The sequence below is a fragment of the Anabrus simplex genome, chromosome 8 (assembly GCF_040414725.1).
Source record: "Anabrus simplex isolate iqAnaSimp1 chromosome 8, ASM4041472v1, whole genome shotgun sequence".
Classification (NCBI taxonomy): domain Eukaryota; kingdom Metazoa; phylum Arthropoda; class Insecta; order Orthoptera; family Tettigoniidae; genus Anabrus; species Anabrus simplex.
This window is the reverse complement of record NC_090272.1, coordinates 67,344,016-67,367,094: the sequence shown is the minus strand read 5'-3', so window position 1 is coordinate 67,367,094 and position 23,079 is coordinate 67,344,016. Positions and strand designations below refer to the sequence as shown.

The 23,079-nt window shown below is 37.3% G+C and overlaps 1 protein-coding gene across 1 annotated transcript in view; it reads left to right on the top strand.

The window, feature by feature from the left end:
* LOC136879132 (uncharacterized) overlaps positions 1–22,483 on the top strand; it is a 61,743-nt gene extending 39,260 nt beyond the window's left edge. Inside the window, exons 4-5 of the mRNA XM_067152885.2 lie at positions 2,015–2,246; positions 22,305–22,483. Coding sequence (XP_067008986.2) covers positions 2,015–2,246; positions 22,305–22,447 — 375 coding nt within the window. The 3' untranslated portion in view covers positions 22,448–22,483. The remainder of the gene's footprint in view (positions 1–2,014; positions 2,247–22,304) is intronic.
* Positions 22,484–23,079: the final 596 nt, after the last annotated feature.

The window sequence follows — 23,079 nt, the reverse complement described above, 5'->3', positions numbered from 1 at the left end:
AGTGAGCTGGGCTGACTAGCTCGGACGGTAAAGCGCTGGCCTTCTGAGCACAACAGTCAGATTCGATCCTGGCACAGTCCGTTGGTATTTGAAGGTGCTCAAATACGTCAGCCTTGTGTTGGTAGATTCACTGGCACATAAAAGAACTCCTGCAGGACAAAATGCCGGCACCTCTGCATTTCCAAAAACTGCAGAAGTCAGCTCCGAGAGCAATTCAAGACTCAAGAATACTTGTTTATGATAAGGACATTGGCATAGTCCAACAACACTATTCACAACAGTTTTAATGTGTTATTTTAATTCCAATTTTAAATGTGTAGTTTGACATTTCATCACTGTTTAGATTAAGACTTTACTACATACCAGTTTGTATTATTTTATTGGTGGTTATATATATGCATGTATTTCCAGTTTTGATCATGACTGAAGATGACCTAATCTAGCAAGGTCGAAACTAGTACCGAATAATGTAACCGCTACTACAGTGGTTACACTAAACAAAACACTAAACACAGTAAAGGAAAGTAAGTGCCGTTACACAGTACCAGAAAAACACTACACACTCAGCGAAACATCAGCTGAAATTACGCGGATCTCCGCCGATAACAACTTTCGTAAAAATTAGTAGGGCCAACCAGGTAGGTGGGAAGGAGCTGATACCTACCGAAGGCATGGACATGGCTTAGATTGCAGTTTCAGAAATAATCAACCGTGATCCTTAATTTGAAAAATATTATTTACAATTAGATTTTACAAATAAATTCCTAACAAAATCCGCCATGCGGAAGGTACCAACACACAACTTATGAATTAAATGTTCTGTGATACACACAACTTAGTGATTCTTTGATAATAGCTTCCTACCAGTTCAAAAATTCAAACCAACTATACCTCTAGTTACAAATCCAGTTGTACAATGCAATTTAGTAGTTTAAAAGAAACGTAATATGCTATTACAATCTACAGTGAAGTTACATGTACTTCTCAAAAACTCTGACATACATCAAGTGACACTGAACTATCAGAAGCAAAACCCCAAGGTAAATATATTAAACTACAATTTACATATTTAGTGAGACAAGGAAAGGGGAAAGCCTCGAAAACAATCAGGCAAGCCCAGCTGAAAAGCTAAGGCGTCATACATAATTAATTTGGTGAATCTAGGTGAGGTTAGGGCAGACTCCTATAGGAAAAAGCAAGCGAACATTACAGGAAATTTAAGCAGGAATGGAAATCAAGAGTGCTTACCCGAAGGTGGCCCATCCCGGTAGCAAGGCAACGTCAAAACTTCGGACATCCAGATAGACTGCGGACAGAACACAGACAGACCAAGACAGACAGACAGACCACGAAATGCTGCCTTGCACTCTTTATAAGGGAAACCCTGGCCTAGGAGTAGCCAATCAGAACACATGAGGCCGCCTATCGTCACCCAGATTCACCAATCACAACTCCTACTTCAGTCGCGAACTTTAAATAAGTTTCTCGAATACACACATTCGCGAACCTTCCATTTCCAGAACAGTCAGAAAATACTTTCCAGAATACATAATCAACAAAAGGCAACACACCCTGTTCAAAAATTTGCGTCACAAATTTTCTGGACACTTCCAGTAAATATAGAACTGAAATCTACTATTTACAAATACAATATGTTATCAAATATTACACTGTACAGGTTAGGTCATTACAAATAAAACATCTCACCACACTTCAGATCATACAGTAAGTACTATGGAAGGTTTACAAATAAAGTCTTCAATAAACACTTTCCAACACATTCTACACCGGTGACAAATAATATAAGATATAATATTAATCTAATGGTACTGATAGTGATCAATCATCAATACAGACCATAACTTATGAACTGTAAAAGTAGTGGGACAAAAACACCAATAACATTTTTATTATCTCTCAAGTGAATGGTTATTAGTTTTGCATCAAACCATCCTCCATGACCGAGAATTAAAGTTCAAGTGAATTTGAACAACATGACATTTCTCTTTTAAAGGTTCAAGAAAAAAGAGGTATATTGGAGGTCTGTTTTTCAAGAAGAAGTGCTCAACCACATAAGACGAGTGAAGCCACTGAATGTAGAACAACAACTGGGCCAATGAGTGAAGTTTCTCTTAACATCACAGAAGCATGTATAGGGCTAGAAGATGTGCATCAGTGTCCTCCGCTATACATATCTGTTCAGTCCCGGGATGCTCGTCCAAGTTACCAATGTACCAAGGATCCAGGTAAAAGTTCCATTTTATTTTCACTTCTGGTTCATTGCAAAATAAAGAAAGCTAGAAAGTTCAGTATAATAGACTATTTTACATTTTGACTCTTTCTATTGAGACTAGTTCTGTAGCATAAATAATAATAATCGTATGACCTCAGGTACCACGGTATAGACATTCAGAAGTGGTGCCATATAGGTGGCCTGTCCACCGATTTCAACTTTCCGATTGTGCTGCTATCTAGCAATTAAAGTGGAATTCTTCTGGAATGGATTCTATGGTTGAGTTAATTTAATTTTGTTGGGTGACACACTGAGCGCACTACCAGATATCTTCAACATACCAACAACATAGAACACCAAGATTTTTGACCATCTGTCAAAAGTTGACTACCCCTTAATTTCCCCTTACAAAAACTTTCACCACCATTCTTCACCACAAAATTTCACTAAACTTCTTTATAAACTATGTTGTCTGTTCTATCTGCTGGCTGGACAATTGCCAAGGGAAGAAGGGTGTACTAAAATTTCATGCATCACGTCCAAGATCGGCGTAAACTCCAGCAAAGATGAAATATGTGCATAATTCACCACATGAAATTTAATTTAATGCAGAAAATATTACTGAAAGCATATTTCATTAATAGCACATAAACTACATTCAACATGATGTTCCAGCAATATCAACACCATCAGACAATAACATGAAGCACATGCAACCCAAGCGTTCAACCAACGATGCTCTGAAAAAACAATGACAAATTATTAAGATGACCCTATCTTATCACATCATCTCGGCAAACAGTGCCATAATGGTCACGAGATTATGCAACAGCAGCAGCAAGATAGCAATTACAGGTAAATGAACCAGATACAAATAAAGTTTAAGAAAATATACCCCGAAAAGGAACATTGCAGCAAAAGTGGTATTACAAATTTCATTTGAAAAGATGAAATTATGCCAACCTTTGAGGTGTCATTCAACTAAACGATAACAAACAAATTAAGGTTGTAAAAAGTTCAAGTATCTTGTGGAAATTATAACGTGGAACCTAAATGAGAAAGCCTCAATAGAATACAGAACAACAAAACTGGGACAAGCACAACGAGTCACATGGTCAACATATAGGCAGAAATCTCTCTCTCGATAAATGCCAAATTCAAACATTATGGTTCGGTTCAGTAGTTAAACCTGAAGCAACTTATGCAAGCAAAACTCTGTTTAAGTTGAATACCAAAGCAACAACAGATAAAATCAAAAAAAATAGACAGAAGGATCATCAGGACAATCATCAATAAAAAGCATCAAGTAAATGGACAATGGAGACTGCTGCCTAATGAAATAGTCTATCGGGGAAATGAATCAGTTATGGATACAATGCGAAAAAAATAATTGCCTTTTTCATCCACAGAGTAAGACTACCAGACACCAGACAACTGAAGCAATTATTCAATTTCTTTTGGAAAAGTAAAACCAAAAACAACTGGTTTGTTGAGGTCCAGAATGATTTAGAAGAGCTGAATATTTATATATTAAAAAAATTTATGAAAACTTAAGTCAGTCAGTCCGGCCATTCTATCTGGTTGATTTCCTTAACTGAAAGGTATTTATGCACAGATTTGTCATCAGGTACTAACAATCACTTAACTTCTGCCTTCCTCAAATTATTTGATTTTTTCAATTTTTTGTTTCTTTGAAGCAATCATATCTTTGGTTCTAATTGAGGTACGGAGTTTGTTTTGGCCTAAGAACACTCAGTGAATCAAGTTCTTTCATTCATTTCAGCTCTTAACTATTCAAACTGGTTGACTCTGAGGAACGTTATGAGTGCACATTCAATTTGACGTCTCATTTCTTCAACATTTTTTCTCATTGAAGCAATCATATCTTTTGTTCTGATTGAGGTATGCAGTTTGTTTTGGTTTAAAAACACTCAGTGGATCAAGAGCTTTCTTTTGAGGCAATAACTACTTACATTGGTAGATTCTGAGAAAAGTTATGAAGACATTTGTCTCCATGATGAAGATCTTTGAAGGACTTTTTAACAGTTTGGCAAGTAGTGTTGTTCCAAGGAATGTTTATTCAATTTCTTTGTGTGATGTATTTTCAGTTGTTTTGTTGACATAATATTACATTATATTACCACAGCAGATCATGTGCTTTATTTCATTAACTCGAAATTTTGCAAATACATCCGTGAGGATAGTAACAAACAACACCATACTTTGTACATTGCGGTTGGAGCCAGCGGGAAACTGTTAATAACAATGAAACAAACTGCAGAGAGAAAAGAGAAGAGGATTCTGAGAAGTAGAGATACAAGACTAATATTAAAAACAGTCAAGCGAAAACAGTACACCATTACAGATGAAGAGAGGGCGGCCAGATCAGAAAAAATGAAGAAGTTCTGGGAAAAGAAGAGGAAATTGAGAAAACATTACAACTAATATTGTGAAGACTGTAGTGTATATGGATTGATTTAAATGCTCCAATATTGGCAAAAACTATGTAAATAAATAAGAAAAGAAAAAGTAAATCTATGCAGAGAATATTTTTGTGAAACAAAACACCCGTTTCACCCTCAGTTCTTTATATTTGGATGGCCATGTGTTTAAAATTCTCGGAGGGTTGGGTAAGTTGACAACGCAAGACCAACACAGTGAAAGGATTCAAATTTAAGAACTTCATTGTGTATCCGTATTGAGCCAAGTATAGAAAAGGAACAAACTAATTTGTCCACCTATTCAATACAAAACAGTGCTATAATATTTAAATTACAGCATTTTAATTAATAAATGGAACTAGTTTCAATGCTTTTTCTGCATCATCTTCAGCCAAAAGAACTAAGAAAAACAGACATTGACGTATATAAAAATATAATAAATACAAAGCAATACACAACACAAATGAAAATATGGCTAAAATTGTGAATGAATTAACATGAGGAAAAAGTCACTTCTTACAACACTAAGTTGCAGATTAAATGAAAGTGTAACACCCATTCTTGAATCACTGCAGAATGATTATTAAGATAACTTATAGGAGCTTGAAGTTCTGGGTTCAACTTAGTGTTGCCAAAATTCAATATACAAAGAGAATTTGTATCACTGTTCACAGATCAAGTACATGTCTACTCTAGATGAGACATACAAAACAAAACACAGGAACATTAAGTGGTTAAATGAACTGAGAGTTTAAAAAAATGGAAATCATGTTATAATACAATAAGTTTTTAAAAAATTCAAAAACTTAACACCAAGTCTTAAGTCACCAAGCAGTATTATAAAAGTTTTCTTTGAAATCGTAAGGAACTTCAGTACAAGTTTGAATTTCAGTCTCAAATTGTTTATCAATCAATCAATCAATCAATCAATCAATCAATCAATCAATCAATCAATCAATCAATCAATCAATCAATCACTACTGATCTACACTTAGGGCAGTCGCCCAGGTGGCAGATTTTCTACTGTTGTTTTCCTAGCCTTTTCTTAAATGATTGCAAAGAAATTGGAAATTTATTGAACATCTCCCTTGGTAAGTTATTCTAATCCCTAACCCCGCTTCCGATAAAAGAATATTTGCCCCAATTTGTCCTCTTGAATTCCAACTTTATCTTCATATTGTGATCTTTCCTACTTTTAAAGACACCATCCAAACTTATTCGTCTACTGATGTCCTCCCACGCCATCTCTCCACTGACAGCTCGGAACATACCACTTAGTCGAGCAGCTCGTCTCCTTTCTCCAAAGTCTTCCCAGCCCAAACTTTGCAACATTTTTGTAACGCTACTCTTTCGTCGGAAATCACCCAGAACAAATCGAGCTGCTTTTCTTTGGATTTTTTCCAGTTCCTGAATCAAGTAATCCAGGTAAGGGTTCCCATACACTGGAACCATACTCTAGTTGGGGTCTTAACAGAGACAAATAAGCTCTCTCCTTTATATCCTTACTACAACCCCTAAATACTCTCAAAACCATGTGCAGAGATCTGTACCCTTTATTTACAATCATATTTATGTGATTACTCCAATGAAGATCTTTCTTTATATTAATACCTAGGTATTTACAATGATCCCCAAAGGGAACTTTCACCCCCTCAACGCAGTAATTAAAACTGAGAGGACTTTTCGTATTTGTGAAACTCACAGCCTGATATTTATCCCTGTTTATCATCATACCATTGCCATCTCACAACATTATCGAGGTCATTCTGCAGTTGCTCACAATCTTGTAAGTTATTTATTACTCTGTACAGAATAACATCATCTGTGAAAAACCTTATCTCTGATTCCACTTCTATACACATATCATTGATATATATATACATAAGAAAATATAAAGGTCCAATAATACTGCCTTGAGGAATTCCCCTCTTAATTATTACAGGGTCAGATAAAGCTTCACCTACTCTAATTCTATGAGTTCTATTTTCTAGAAACAGAGCCACCCATTCAGTCACTCTTTTGTCAAGTCCAACTGCACTCATTTTTGCCAGTAGTCTCCCACAATCTACCCTATCAAATGCCTTAGACAGATCAATCGCGATACAGTCCAATTGACCTCCTGAATCCAGGATATCTGCTATATCTTGCTGGAATCCTACAAGTTGGGCTTCAGTGGAATAACCTTTCCTAAACCCAAACTGCCTTCTATCAAACCAGTTATTAATTTTGCAAACATGTCTTATATAATCAGAAAGAATGCTTTCCCAAAGCTTACATACAATGCATGTCAAACTTACTGGCCTGTAATTTTCAGCTTTATGTCTATCACCCTTTCCTTTATATACAGGGGCTACTATAGAAACTCTCCATTCATTTGGTAAAGTTCCTTCATGCAAACAATAATCAAACAAGTACTTCAGATATGGTACTACATCCCAACCCATTGTCTTTAGTATATCCCCTGAAACCTTATCAATTCCAGCTGCTTTTCTAGTTTTCAACTTTTGCATCTTACTGTAAATTTCATTGTTGTCATAGGTAAATTTTAATACTTCTTTAGTATTAGTAACCTCCTCTATCTGGACATTATCCTTGTAACCAACAATCTTTACATACTGCTGACTGAATAATTCTGCCTTTTGAAGATCCTCGCATACACACTCCCCTTGTTCATTAATGATTCCTGGAATGTCCTTCTTGGAACCTGTTTTTGCCTTAAAGTACCTATACATACTCTTCCATTTTTCACTAAAATTAGTTTGGCCACCAATTATGCTTGCCATCATGTTATCCTTAGCTGACTTCTTTGCTAGATTCAATTTCCTAGTAAGTTCCTTCAATTTCTCCTTACTTCCACAGCTATTTCTAACTCTATTTCTTTCCAACCTGCACCTCCTTCTTAGTCTCTTTACTTCCCTGTTATAATATAGTGGGTCTTTACCATTCCTTAACACCTTTAAAGGTACAAACCTATTTTCGCATTCCTCAACAATTGCTTTAAACCCATCCCAGAGTCTGTTTACATTTTTATTTACCATTTTCCACCGATCATAGTTACTTATTAAAAACTCCCTCATGCCTGTTTTATCAGCCATATGGTACTGCCTAACAGTCCTAATTTTAATCTCTTCCTTTCTTTCACATTTATTTTTAACTATGACAAAAACTGCTTCGTGATCACTAATACCATCTATTACTTAGGTTTCTCTATAGAGCTCATATGGTTTTACCAGCACCACATCCAGAATATTGTTCCCTCTAGTTGGTTCCATCACTTTCTGAATCAGGTGCCCTTCCCGTATTAACTTATTTGCCATTTGTTGGTCATGCTTCCTGTCGTTCGCATTACCTTTCCAGTTGACATTTGGTAAATTGAGATCACCTGCTACAATCACGTTCCTTTCCTCATCGTTTCCCACATAGCTGATTATCTTATCAAATAATTCTGAATCAGCATGTGCGCTACCCTTTCCTGGTCTGTACACTCCAAAGACATCAAGTTGCCTATTATCTTTAGAAATGAGCCTTACCCCTAGAATTTCGTGCTTGTCATCTTTTCGTAGCTTACAAATTCTTCTTTCACGAGAATGAATACTCCCCCTCCTACCATTCCTATCCTATCTCTACGATACACCCTCCACTTCCAAGAGAAAATTTCTGCATCCATTACATCATTTCTCAGCCATGATTCAACTCCTATTACAATATTTGGTAAGTATATATATCTATTAAATTACTTAATTCTATTCCTTTCTTTACAATACTTCTACAGTTGAGCACTAACAGTTTTATGTCATCCCTACTTGATTTCCAGTTCCCTGTTCCTTTAACACCGCTCCCTAGGCCACTCTGTTTCCCTGAATGTACTTCCCTATAACCCTTCTAAACAAATTTCCTAACTTATAACGACCACTGTGGTTTAAGTGAAGGCCATCTGAGCGCAGATCCCTATCTCCTACCCACTCATTAGGATCTAGAAATTTCACTCCCAGTTTCCCACATACCCACTCCATAGTCTCATTTAAATCCCCAATCACCCTCCAATTAGTATCCCTCCTACACAGAATTCCACTGATAACAATCTCCGCTTTCTTAAATTTCATCCGTGCTGCATTTACCAGATCCTGCACATCCCCAACTATGTTGGTACTTATACCTGCTTGTCTTACGTTGTTAGTACCAACGTGAAACACTACCACCTTCTCCTTTCCCTCCTCCCTCTCTTCTACTTTCCTCAACATCTGCCTTAACCTAATTCCTGGATAACGCTCTACTCTGGTACCCTTTCCTCCACACACTTTCCCGACATGTCTAACAATAGAATCCCCCATGACCAGAGCCTCAACCCTACCCACCTCATTTGATGCCCTCCCCTCCTGGTCAGTCCTATCTTTCCTGACAGTTGCAGAAGCTACTTCCTCCTCCCTTTCCTCCATCCCATGACCCTGTTCCACCTGTCTTTTCCTATCCACTACTCTGCATTTCCCTTTGCTACCTCTTCCCTTTCTCCTGCTTCCAAACTTCTTGGCTACAGTTCCCTGTTCCTCATCTTCCCTCGGTTGTTCTACCTGCAGTGACTCGTACCGATTTCTCACCGACACCTGTCCTGAATTTCAGGTAAAAATGCCTGACCTGGCCAGTAATCGAACTCGGCCCCTCCGGGTGAGAGGCAGGCAAGTTAGACTGCGGGGCTGGTTTCAAACGTTAATTACAGGTACGCGACTTAAAAGACTCGAAACTTTACATTCAGTTTTACCGGGAAAACTTCGTCAGTTTCCTCTGAAAACTGGGTCATATCCCCTTGAAAACTTCTTTCAGTACAGCAACTTTGATCAGCCAAACTCTTCGAAAAATCTAATACCCGTAACGCCAAGCCAAACAACAATCGACCACAAGTAGTTTTTCATTCTCTCATCTAATTAGATATAAAAGCGTCCAACATGATGGCAGAACCTTTTTTTTTAAATTTTCCATTTTAATTTGGTCACCGGTATACGGTTCCTAGTCAGTTTATGGAAATCTTGTACCGTGTAAATTAGGCTTAGACTACATCGACTTTTAAAGGTTATGCTGAACTCGAGAATATGGTTTCGAAAGTATCAATCCTCAAGTTCTCAAATGCATTCTGTCCGTCGCTAATTACAATCACTTTGGAAAGAGAAAATATATCATTAACACTTCCGAAATTATGATTATTCGTGACCTTGAGCTCAGCTGGAAAGCGCGCCCGCTGTATAAATACAAGTCGGTACGAGTGCGAAATGATACAAAGTTTTTAAATGTAACGTGCGCAAATAAAACGAATGCAGCTTTTATTATATTTTAACACAAGAACGTGAAATTCCCAGTCTTATATTAGGACGAAAAGAGTAATAGGCAATTCCAAAACCTCCCTTGGCTCTATATACGTATCAGTTCTGGTCTCGATAACGTAATCGTATACGATAATATTAAAATACTAAATTTGTGTTACTTAACAAGGAGCACTTTCGATTCCTGCCTGAAAGCCCGTTGACTATACAGCACCCTGAGGGAAATGCCAAAAACCTGTTCGGGGATACACTCGAAAAAAGTAAAAAAATAAACATCTAACCCTAAAGATAATGTAGGCATTTTGCAAGTACGAGCATTTAATGAAACTCGTTCCATTTTCAAATAGAGCTGTCGAAATGCGCTCTGTCTCCTTCCAATTGTCGTGGGCACTCTCTGCTTTATGATTTCCAAGGATTCCCTAAACAATACTACCCTAATGCGATGCTAAGATGATCCCTAATGCAATTTCACTGCCGATCGCTTTTCCAGTACAGTACTTCTTCAAATTACCACAATGACGGGACGTCAACACCAAGATCCTTAAATATGCCATAGCCATCCTTTCGTCTGATACAGTTTCTTGAAAAACGTGTGATCGAGGAATTAGCGTTGATGGGACTGAAATTTCTGGACGGTTGATCCGGGAAAACAGTTCTTCGAGGAACAGATACAACGTTGTACAATGTTATTTAATTAGGATGCTCGCAGGACCATGTAATTTGAACGAATAATACGAGAAAACGTAGTTTCCGAGAAAGTATAATTGAGGTTCTACTTCGAGGAACGGAGACAACGTTGTACAACGTTATTTAATTAGGATGCTTGCAGGACCATGTAATTTGAATGAATAATACGAGAAAACATAGTTTCTGAGAAAGTATAATCAAGGTTCTACTGTAATTCTATAAAATTTTTATATTTAACAATCACTAGAACCTTTTCCTCTTTTACATACAAAATTTACAGAAAACCAACTCATACTGCCAATACTATAAGGAATGACTCATCACACCCTCAAGCACAAAAAACTACTACATATAACAGCCTGATAGACTGCACTTTTAAGATACCAATGTCAAAATAGAACTTAAACAAAGAGCTCAATATAATTTGCTCTATTGCTAAAAACAATGGATTCAAAGAAGCCTTCATTGAGAGAATAATTAATAAGTTTAGGCATTGTCCTAACACTACCTTATTAATAAATAAGTCCAAAGCTGACCTTTTTTCGACATTCACTTTTAACAAAAAATTAACAATATCACTAACATTTAAAAAAATGTAACATGAAAATATCCTTCAGAACTAGTAATAGAAGTATTGACATCCTTCATAACCCTACCTCAATAAACAAAAGCAACGTTTTTCACAAATCTGGAGTATACAGATTTTGCTGCCAAGACTGCAATAGTTCGTACATGGGACAAACAGGACGAAATTTCAAAATCAGATATGCAGAACACGTCATTGTCATCAGATATAATAAGTCTCAGCAATAGGCCAGCATATGAAAGATTTTGAACATAATTTCACTAAAATTGAACAAGATCTTGCAGTGCTGCAAGTTCTCAACAAAGGTCCTTTGCTAGACATCACTGAGAGTACTTATATTCACCTAGACCAGCAATGGTGAATGTTTTCCAACTAGTGTGCCATTTTAAGTCTGATTTATTATTCTCAACTGTTTACTGTGTCACTTGTTATGTTCCTTAAAGGATGGCTACAACCCAAAACACCCCTCCCCTCATCAAGGCATCTTTTCCAAATTCCCAATTATGTTTCATAATATGTTATTTATTTATTTATTTATTTATTTATTTATTTATTTATTTATTTATTTATTTATTTATTTATTTATTAGATATATATATCTTGTAAATACAGTTTATTGCATGTTCCGTAGTTGTATTTTTCAAATACTGAAAAAAATACATTTTTAAATATGTAAGTTTTGAAAATACCTATTATTATTTGTAAATAAATCAATAATAAACTGCTCCCATTGTAACACACTTCATTATTAAATATTATTACTGGATGAGTTGGCCACGTGGTTAGGGGCACGCAGCTGTGAGTTTGCATCTGGGAGATAGTGGGTTCGAGCCCCACTGTAGGAAGCCCCGAAGAAGGTTTTCTGCGGTTTCCCATTTTCACACCAGGCAAATGTTGGGGCTGTATCTCAATTAAGGCCACAGCAGTTTCCTTCCCACTTGTAAGCCTTTGCTGTCCCATCATCACAATAAGACCTACCATATCTGTGTTGGTGCGACGCAAAACAAATCATGAAAAGATAAATATTATTAGATATAAAAATTAAAATAAGCCTCCGTGTCCCAGGTGGCAGCCTCTCACCGCTGGGTTCCGTGGTTCAAATCCCGGTCACTCCATGTAAGATTTGTGCTGGACAGAGTGGAGATGGGGCCGTTTTATCTCCGGGTACTCCAGTTTTCCCTGTCATCTTTCATTCCAGCAACACTCTCTAATATTATTTCATTTCATTTGTCAGTCATTAATCATTGCCCCAGAGGAGTAAGACAGGCTTCGGCAGCTGGCACAATTCCTATCCTCACCTCTAGATGGGGCTTCATTCATTCCATTCCTGACCCGGTCAAATGACTGGAAACAGGCTGTGGATTTTCATTTTCACAAAAATTAAAAATTCTTCTATTGCCAATGGACTTCACTTCCTCCATTCGCTTCATTACCTTTCCATGTTCTCATACTTTGAATGCTCAACAATTTAACTCATTTTTACCTCATCACATTTCCGCAACGAAATCGAAAAGAAACAGCTATCCTGGCTGTTAAGGTCACATCTATACTTTCTTCAAAACATACTGCATACATCTGGGAGTTAATCCAAATTAGCTTGCAATTACTCCGAAACTTCTTCGCTCATTTTTATTATTCTATCCCTGTCAGCAGTTCAGCTGGCTGGCATTCCTTCCATTCTGTTAATTATTTGATTATTAGGGAAGTTTTCAAATAATGTGTCGGACATCAATAAGGAAGTTTATTTCAAGAACTCACTGTCAGAAAATGGTTTCCCATGTATGCTGTACTATGCAGTAAGACAGATGGAAACAGACGAACTGATATTATTCCTTTGCCGGAAAGATGATACAAAACAACTAGTTTGTTTTGTGTAATGTTCGATATTTTGTGACACAAGCTCTCTTCTTTCCTCATTTGGCATGGAACAAACATTTGAGTATTTAGTCTCTAAACGACACTTTACATTAAATGTGAGGGATACAATTGTGTTCGAACACAGGCAACACCATCTTTCTATCAGTTCGAATTCCCTTGTCCACTGTTCTTGAAAATCTTTGTTAAATTTTTGTTCTTTTCGGCACTGAAAACATGTTTGCAAAGCCCGTATACAAAACCACCAGAAAACGACACAGTCATCTCGCTTGAATTTTGGACTTATCAGTGTAGCAGTGGTTTTATATAGCACGTCCGGATGGAATTCGTATTTAGATTTCCGACATTTATTTCTTACACGTGAAACCCTGCAAGATATGTATTATCTATATTACAAGGCATATATTAAAACATTATGTTCATGTGGTGTGCCACCAAAATTGTGCTCGCATGTCACCTAGTGACGCGTGGCATAGGTTCGCCATCCCTGACCTAGACCAATATTTCAATTCAGGCTTAAACCTCAATGACATATGTGAAAAACCAAAAATATTATTCAATTTTCTGATTGCATTTTTTAGGATTAGAAAAATTTCCAATAGTAAATTAGTTTTTCAAAATATTCACAATATGTTTTCACACCATGCACATTTGCTGTACCACCCTACTTAAATTCCTTTCCTCTCCCTTTCCCCTCCTCCCCTGCCCCTACTTCCACTCCCTCTTACCACATCTCCTGGTTGTCCTTTCCCCTTCCACCTCCTACCACAATACACAGCACGTGTGAGTCTCATTTTCTTATTACACTCAGTGTCTTCTCTAACATACACCACAACACACGGCATCAGAGGTGAGTCTTGTATTTTTACTTAAAAATGTTTAAGGTAGGCTTCCTTCTTTCCAGTTTTCTAACTTCCCCCTTTCCTTCTTTGCTTCAGGTCCCGTATTGAACTAAAAACACCTCCTAGGTCTCTGGCACAAAAATGGTGTCCTCTTTACCTAACATTAACTCTACAAATGACAGTAATAATTAAACTCGCAGAAGAATATTCTTCTATCCAGGCCAACTTCAGCCAAAAGACGTCAACATGAGCTTTTATTTAGAGAAGACATGTATTTTACCTCTGAATAGTGACACAAGTCTTTTCACACTTTGAAAGTTAGTAACGCAAGTCAAACTTGGAACCCTCAAAGTTCCTTTGAGGCTTACAGATAAACATACCCTAAAGTGTTACGTCATGTTTTAAGAAGGAATGTTACATTTTAATCTGGTACTGTTCCAGTTCACTTCCACATAAACTACAAGTATTGTACATAGGTGGTTTGAAAAGTTCTCGGAATGTACTAGAATTAAGTATCTTTATAACATTTTAACACAAAAACGTGAAATTCCCAGTCTTATATTAGGACGAAAAGAGTAATAGGCAATTCCAAAACCTCCCTTGGCTTTATGTACGTAAGGTGCAACATCAGTTCAGGTCTCGATAACATAATCGTATTACAAGTGATGAAAATCATTTTTCGTCCTGGTAAAATAATAAGGTTTTTGATAATGACTGAAGATGCCTCACAGTGAGAGGCAAAACATGTCTCATCTGAATAATGTTTTAAAGTAAATGCCAACTTCTTGTAATGTATTGAATAGGTGGAAATAAACAAAAGATATTATCCTATATACAGTTTAACATAATCGTATACGATAATATTAAAATAGTATATTGTGTTACTTAAGAAGGAGCACTTTTGATTCCTGCCTGAAAGCCTATTGACTATACAGCACCCTGAGGTAAATGCCGAAAACCTGTTCGCGGATACACTCGAAAAAAGTAAAAAAAAAATAAACATCTAACCCTGAAGATAATGCTTTTATTTTTCAACATAGTCTCCCTGTAGACTAATGCATTTGGTCCAGCGATGTTCCAATGCCTTGATCCCATCTCGAAAATGAGATTCCTCCAGGCCTGCAAAATACCTCTCCAATTCGGCTGTCAGTTCTTCCCTTGTAGAAAATCTCCATCCACCGAGGAATATTTTCAGCTTGGGGAACAGATGAAAGTCTGATGGTGCCAAATCAGGTGAATAAGGTGGATGTGGCAACAATTCGTACCCCAGTTCATGAAGTTTTGCCATGGCAATAACACTTGTGTGTAGCAGAGCGTTGTCCTGATGAAATAAGACCTTTTTCCTTGCCAAACCAGGCCTTGTTTCATGTATCTTTTCCTGTAGTTGATCTAGGAGGTTTGCATAGTATTACCCCGTAATTGTTTGGCCAGTAGGAAGATAATCTATCAGCAGAATGCCTTTTGCATCCCAGAAAACTGAGGCCATGACCTTTCTGGCTGAATGCACTGCCTTTGCTTTCTTTGGTGGTGGTGAATCAGCATGTTTCCACTGTTTTGACTGCTGTTTTGTCTCTGGAGTATAGTAGTGGACCCAAGTTTCATCTGTAGTCACAAACCGGCGCAAAAATTCTTGTTGGTTGCACTGAAAACGGGCCAGACTTTGTTCGGACATTTCCAATCTGGTGCGTTTATTGTCCAATGTCAAGAGCCGCGGTACCCATCTTGCGGTTAATTTTTCCATACCCAATTCTTCGGTTAAAATATAATATACCCATTCAGAAGACATCCCTACAGCTTCAGCAATCTTCCGCACTTTCAGTCGACGATCCTCCATGACCATTTTATGCACTTTTGCGATAAATTCTGGGGTCGTAACACTTTTTGGCCGTCCACTACCCGGATCATCATCCAAGCTCTCCCGACCAAATTTAAACTCGCTGGCCCACTTGGCAACAGTTGAAAATGAAGGAGCAGAGTCCCCCAGTGTGTTCTGAAGGTCAGCATGAATTTCCTTTGCATTCATACCTTTCTTTACAAGGTATTTAATCACTGCTCGAATCTCAGTTTTTCCCATTGTCACAAATCACTACGTGGGAACAACAACAAAGAGTCATCACTACCACACTCCTGCAGCTAGAGCACTGACGCACCATGTGTTCACTCACAAAGGATGTTTGATTATTGCATGGGAACCTCATTGCTCTAGCACTGACATCTAGCGGTGATTCCGAGAACTTTTCAAACCGTCCTCGTAATAAACAATTTGAGACTGAAATTCAAACTTGCACTGAAGTTCCTTACGATTTCAAAGAAAACTCTTATAATACTACTTGGTGACTTAAGACTTGGTGTTAAGTTTTTGAAATTTCTTTTAACTTATTGTATTATAACGTGATACTTTTTAACTCTCAGTCCATTTAACCACTTAATATGGCCATATTGGTCCCGTGTTTTGTTTTGTATGTCTCATCTAGAGAAGACATGTACTTGATGTGTGAACAGTAATACAAATTCTCTTTGTATATTGAATTTTGGCAACACTAAGTTGAACCCAGAACTTCAAGTTCCCATAAGTTATCTTAATAACTGTTCTGCAGTGATTCAAGAAAGGGTGTTACACTTTTATTTAATCCGTCACTTAGTTTTCTAAGAAATTATTTTTCCTCACATTAATTCATTCACAATTTTAGCCATATTTTCATTTGTATTGTACATTGCTTTGTATTAATTATTTTATATATGTCAATGTCTGTTTTTCTTAGTTCTTTTGGTTGAAGATGACACAGAAAAAGCATTGACACTAGTTCCATTTATGAATTAAAATGTTGTAATTTAAATATTATAACATTGTTTTGTATCGAATAAGTTGACCCATTAGTTTGTTCCTTTTCTTTTCTACAGTGAAAGGAAGTAATAAATCTGTTAGCACTGATAGCACTGAAGAGAAGAGTGCCATAACATGTTAACTCATAAAAATATCCAAGGAAAGAAAACATAAATTAAACACAGCCCTTACATAAATGTATCTTAGCACAGTACCATCACAATGCTCAGTTGGCTTTCTTTTTTCATTGTTGTTGGAGTGTAATATTCACTGGTTTTTTAAGTGTTTGTCAGTGTTGTGTATAGTGATAGAGGATTTTTCTTGAGTCTCAATGTGGTTTCTGAACCTCCAGAGGCACAACAGATATGATCCTCTGTGCTAGACAACTGTAGGAAAAATGCAGAGAGCAACAGCAGCCTCTGTATTTAGTTTTCTATGTTCTGGAAAAAGCCTTTGATTCAGTGCCAAGATCTGCTATATGGAAATTCTCACATTTTGGATGTCCTGAACATTATGTGGAATTGGTTTCAACTATTGATGACGGCATGTCTGGACAGGTTCTTCATGGTAACTCAGTATCAGATTCGTTCCCAATCACTCATGGATTGAAAGAAGGCTGTGTGCTTGCTCGTACACTTTTGCACTGTACATGGCTGCGATGCTGCATGAATAATCTGCAAACAACTTAGGTATGGAGATTAAATTTCGTTTTGATGGAGACCTTTTCAATCTGGCAAGACTTCGCTCACAAAGACATAATCTGGTTACCCGGGTGACAGAACTGCAGTATGCCGATGACACTGAATCTCCTGCTCTAACACCTGCAGAACTACAAGTCAGTCAACCGCTTTACAACTGCTGTGATCGCTTTGGTCTTGCCATTAATGCGAAAAAAAATATTAAGGTACTTGCACAACCTGCTCCAGGATTAACTCTTCCTGAGTTCAGTACCTCCATCTTAGACACAACGCTGGAGCAGGTTGATCACTTTTCATATCTTGGAAGCATCTTGTCTAAATGGTGTACTTGCGAACGAGATGTTGATAATAGAATTGGGGCAGTTAATGCACAGAGTATTGATGAATAACGACCTAAAACTGCATACCAAACTCATGGTGTACAAAGCTGTTGTCATTTCCATGCTACTGTATGGCTGTGAAACATGGACACTCTATCACCATGAGATCAAAACACTTGAGCACTTCCACCAACAAAAAATTAGATACATCTTGATTATCAAGTGGGAGGACTATATGACCAACACTGCAGTTCTCGACAAAGCGCAGCTAAATAGCATTGAGGCAACAATCATCGCTCATCAACTGAGATGGTTATGAAATGGAAAGAAGATACTAGGGATGGTGGAACGTAGTAAAGTTGGCTGACTACTGCTGGTGCTTAAAGAGGGAAACTATGCAACACGGCTCTAAATGTCAGTCAACACAACCCTCCTTCCAGACAAAGAAAAAGGGTTTTTCTTCAAGTGGTGCTTTATAAAGGCATGGAGGAAGTCTATTGTACATTGTACAAGGTTTTTGTTCTATTTTACAGTACACTTTATTAGGTAAAAGCTAACTTTTATGACATTAATTTTGTATTTCATAAGAAAAATCAAACTTGGGCACTGAACTCAGTGTGTTTAAAATTATTTACAATCACCTATGACATCTTAAACCTCAGAAAGAAGTATATTTTTCTGGCAATTCATACCTATTAAATTTTTTAGGCCGGCCCCGTGGTGTAGGGGTAGCGTGCCTGCCTCTTACCCGGAGGCCCCGGGTTCGATTTCCAGCCAGATCAGAGATTTTTACCTGGACCTGAGGGCTGGTTCGAGGCCTATGTGATTAGAATTGAGGAGCTATCTGATGGTGAGATGGCGGCCCCGGTCTAGAAAGCCAAGAATAACGGCTGAGAGGATTCGTTGTGCTGACCACATCACACCTCGTAATCTGCAAGCCCTCTGGATGAACTGCGGTCGCTTGGTAGGCCAAGGTCCTTCAAGGGCTGTAGTGCCATGGGGTTTGGATTGGTATTAAATTTTAAATTTTTTTTCATATTCTTAAGGGGTTCAAAATTTAGTGAAATGTGATCAAAATCATAATATTAAAGGAAATGATGTGTCTGTTGTGAAAAATCCATGGGTCATATGAAAAGACGGAAAGCAGGTTTGAAATCAGCACATGAGTTTTATTAATGTTCATTTATAGAATATTTTGCAGATCTTTATGGGGTGTCAATTTAGTAAAATGTGACCAAAATCATGATACAGTATTAAAGGAAATGATGAAGCTACTGTGAAAAATCCTTACACGATATAGAAAAACGGAAAGCAGATTTGAAAACGGTAAGATCACCTATTAAATCTTTTACTGGAGGAAAAAAAATATTAGTTTGCAGGCTAGAGTTATTCATTGTTTTAATCATGTTCTTTCTTCCTCAGTTTGTGTGCTACTTAACTTGTAGAATAAATAAATTAGTTAATTAATTGATTCAAAGCTCTTCTTCTTCTTCTTCCAATGTTTCTCCTACTCTCTGGTGGGGTCGTATATGTGAGCTCTATTGCACTAGTGGCCTTGACCTTGTTTTACAGCTGTGTGCCCTTCCTGATGCCAATCCCATGTGGTCTTGGTGGTCTTGATCCTCAACTTGTAAGCATCCCTGTTGCTAATTTCCATTCCTTGTATTGCATGTTTCTATTGTTATTGGTAGTATTGTGTGTATGAAACACAATTTCAAGATTCTGGCCTTAAATATTTATGATTTCTTTCCCCATTGTCACCTCTTGTTATCACCATAGTCTTGCTTTTCTCCATGCTGAATTTCATACTGTACATCACAATTGGAAGTAATTAAGATATCTGTGGATTTCTATGTGATTACATTGTAACTATTATGCTACATTACTTATAATGCAATATTTTATATTTTGTCAGTTTTGAGTTAATTCCAGAGTGATTTTGTTGTAATTCATTATATTATGTTACATGTAGGGAACACTGCAAGTTATTTTCTATAAATTTTATATGAATTCATATTGAGTTGCTTGTAATATGGTTATATTATACTACCCGTAAGTACTTTTTTAATTATCATGTATTTTTTGTTCTTCTTTTGTTAATATAAAATTTCTAATTTTTATATAATTTCTTGTAATATCTAATTTTCATGTAATTGTTTGTTTTAATGTTTTCATTGTTGTATTATTATTATTATTTCATTTTGGCTGACTAAGGACCATGTTAATTCGAATTCATCTTCAACTGTTTTTGGCCTTTGATCCTCATCCAGTACTCCTTCATCCCTTCCGCTCTGCAATCTCCTCCTCTCTTCTGTCCATGGTGCTTGGGGTTGGGATCTAATTTTCTCTTGAAAACTCTTGGTGGTCTTGATCCTCAACTTGTAAGCATCCCTGTTGTTAATTTCCATTCCTTGTATTCCTCTTTCTTCCAGGTCCTTCTTCACCTTCTGGTGCCAGCACACCGTAGTTTTCCAGGTCTCAGAAACCGTATTATCTGATTGGTCAGTCTTCCCGGGTTCATTCTGTAGATATGTTCGAAGAATATGGCTCTCCTCTTTCGATGGTATCTGAGATCTTTTCCATCTTGAGGTATAATCCTTGATTTCCTTTATTTCTGTATGATCCATCCTCTGTTCTTTGGAGACCTAGTATCTCCCTTTACACCAGTTCCAACTTTTTGACCAATTCTGTTTTTAATATGTTCAAACATTCAGCTGCATATACATCCTCCAGGTGGATCACTGTCTGTTAGTGTCTGAGTTTTGCATTGATTGAGATTTTGTTGTTGTTGTAAGTATTTGTAGGTAGTTCTTACACCAAGTTCATCTTGTTGATTCTCAATTACAGTGCCTCTCTTTGCGACAGGTTGTTTCCTATCCACTCTCCCAGATATTTAAATTTCTCTACTTGTGAATCCTTTCTCTCTCAGCTGTCATCCATCTGGATCTGTTTCTATGTTGGTCATGTATTGTGTCTTCTTGAAAGAGATCCATAGGTCTGCCTTACTCGCTTCTTCCTGGAATTGGACAATTTGGTTCTGTGACTCCTCTGTTGACTCTGACAGAACCACAATGTCATCTACAAAGGCTAGACAGTCAACTTCAATTCCTTTGTTCTTGCGTTCCATTCGAATACTGCCTATTCCTTGCATTTTTTGGTGCCACTGTTATGTATTTTATTTTGTTAATTTTTTATTATAATACCATAAGCAGACATTATCACTGGAATATCTTCCAACTGCAATGTATTTGTTAATAATATGTGCTGCACCAAGAATTGACAGTGGAAGTGGAATTAAGGAAGGTGCGGGCTTTAAGGTCGGAGCCATTTACCAGTCACGTTAAATAAGGGGGCAGTAGCAAAGTCAGCGAAAACGGAAGCCATCTGCTATGCTAAATATTTATTACTGCAAAGCATCGCAACAAGAATAAACTTCGTTTCAATGGGGGACCTGCCCTTACATAACACAAAAACCTCCAGTATTCCTTTCTTAACATGAGAGGAGTATATCACAACCCAGTTCTCAAATAGGGGCCTTAGGCCACATACAAATTCAACTTCAATGAGGGCACAATTATACTGACTGCCCAACGAACAAATCTGGTTATTCTAGAAAAGCAAGGCTCAGCCTCGTAAACAATGTCCATAAAACACAATATGATAAGTTACATTAAAAACAAGTCTCATTAACATTTCCTTCAGGAAGCTTACTCTTTCCAAACAATGAGGGCTGTGGCCTTTCCTAGCAACATAACCAATACATCATATTGCCGAGGTTTAAGTAACTCTCTTTCTCAGCCCAAAGAAAGTTAACAAGCATTCACCCTACCTCGACACCCGCGGATGGAATGAGCGGAGAACCGCTACTTCACAACCAGATAGCTTGATAGCGCCGAGCGATCTGAACAACCCTCTACAAGAGGCACTAACCTTCGTCCACACGTGCCACACCACTCCCTCTCGGGAGGAGCGGGGCGAGGGGGGGGAAGCGACGAGATGAGTGTGCAGATCGGGGGAAGGCTTGCCAACGTTAAGATGGGAAAATCCACCAGGGCAGAATAAATTCCCTTTTCCCTGGGGTCATAAAGAGGGAAAGGGACGAAATACATTTTATTAAGAAATGAGGGAAAAATTATACATACATAAATATAAAATACATACACACAGATCGATCTGGGCACATAAATGAAACTGAAAACTTAAATGAACGGCGAGGGAGCGTACTCATGGTACAATATGTATAATGATACTGATGGCCCAGCTCCAAAATTAAACAAGGTTTATTTTAGTAAACTGTTCCTAATATTCCACAGGAATACTTTAAGAATGCTGTCATAACATGCTTTTCCTCATCCTACCCTCACAAAATTACGTTCTAGAATTCAGATTTTATCTGTCACCTTCACTCCAGTACAACTACATATTTATCCACCATAAATGTTATGTTATTCATTTTGATTAAAATAAAAGTAAATTATCTTCACAGACTGCAGGTCATCTGATGATGTATTGTACACCGTATCCTTCACTGGAATCACATGTGGAGCGGGACACTTCTTGACCTTTTCCTTCACTTTGATACTGGAAGCTGTGCTGATGACACTTAGTAGGACATTCTACCAAAACTGACATGCGTATATACCTAAAAAATTATTTATTTGTGGATACCAGTCTTAATGTTATTTAAGTAAAGAAAAAAGTGTTTTTTGTTATAACATGATAGCAACTTTATTGTTCTCTGTTTTTGTTACTTATGAAACTGTACTTAATTAATAAAATATTTATGTAATAAGACTGAAATACAGTGGTGGAAAAAACTAATTGCAACATTTTCACTTTATCCATGGTTCAATCTAGAGGTAATATAGTTTGACGACATTACCTGATCAACAGAACAGACCAAACATATAATAAACTTCATATTAAATTTTGTATTGATATTGACTATTCACTTTTTAAGAGATGTGTTAGTTTCAGTACAAATCAATGAAGAATGAAAATGAATTTGATTATTACCACCAGTAGAAACTTTATTATTTATTTATTTTTGCTATTTGTTTTATGTCACACCGACACAGATAGGTCTTATGGCAACGATGGGATAGGAAAGGCCTAGGAATAGGAAGGAAGCAGCCGTGGCCTTAATTAAAGTACAGCCCCAGCATTTGCCTGGTGTGAAAATGGGAAACCCCGGAAAACCATCTTCAGGGCTCCCGACAGTGGGGTTCGAACCCACTATCTCCCAAATACTGGATACTGGC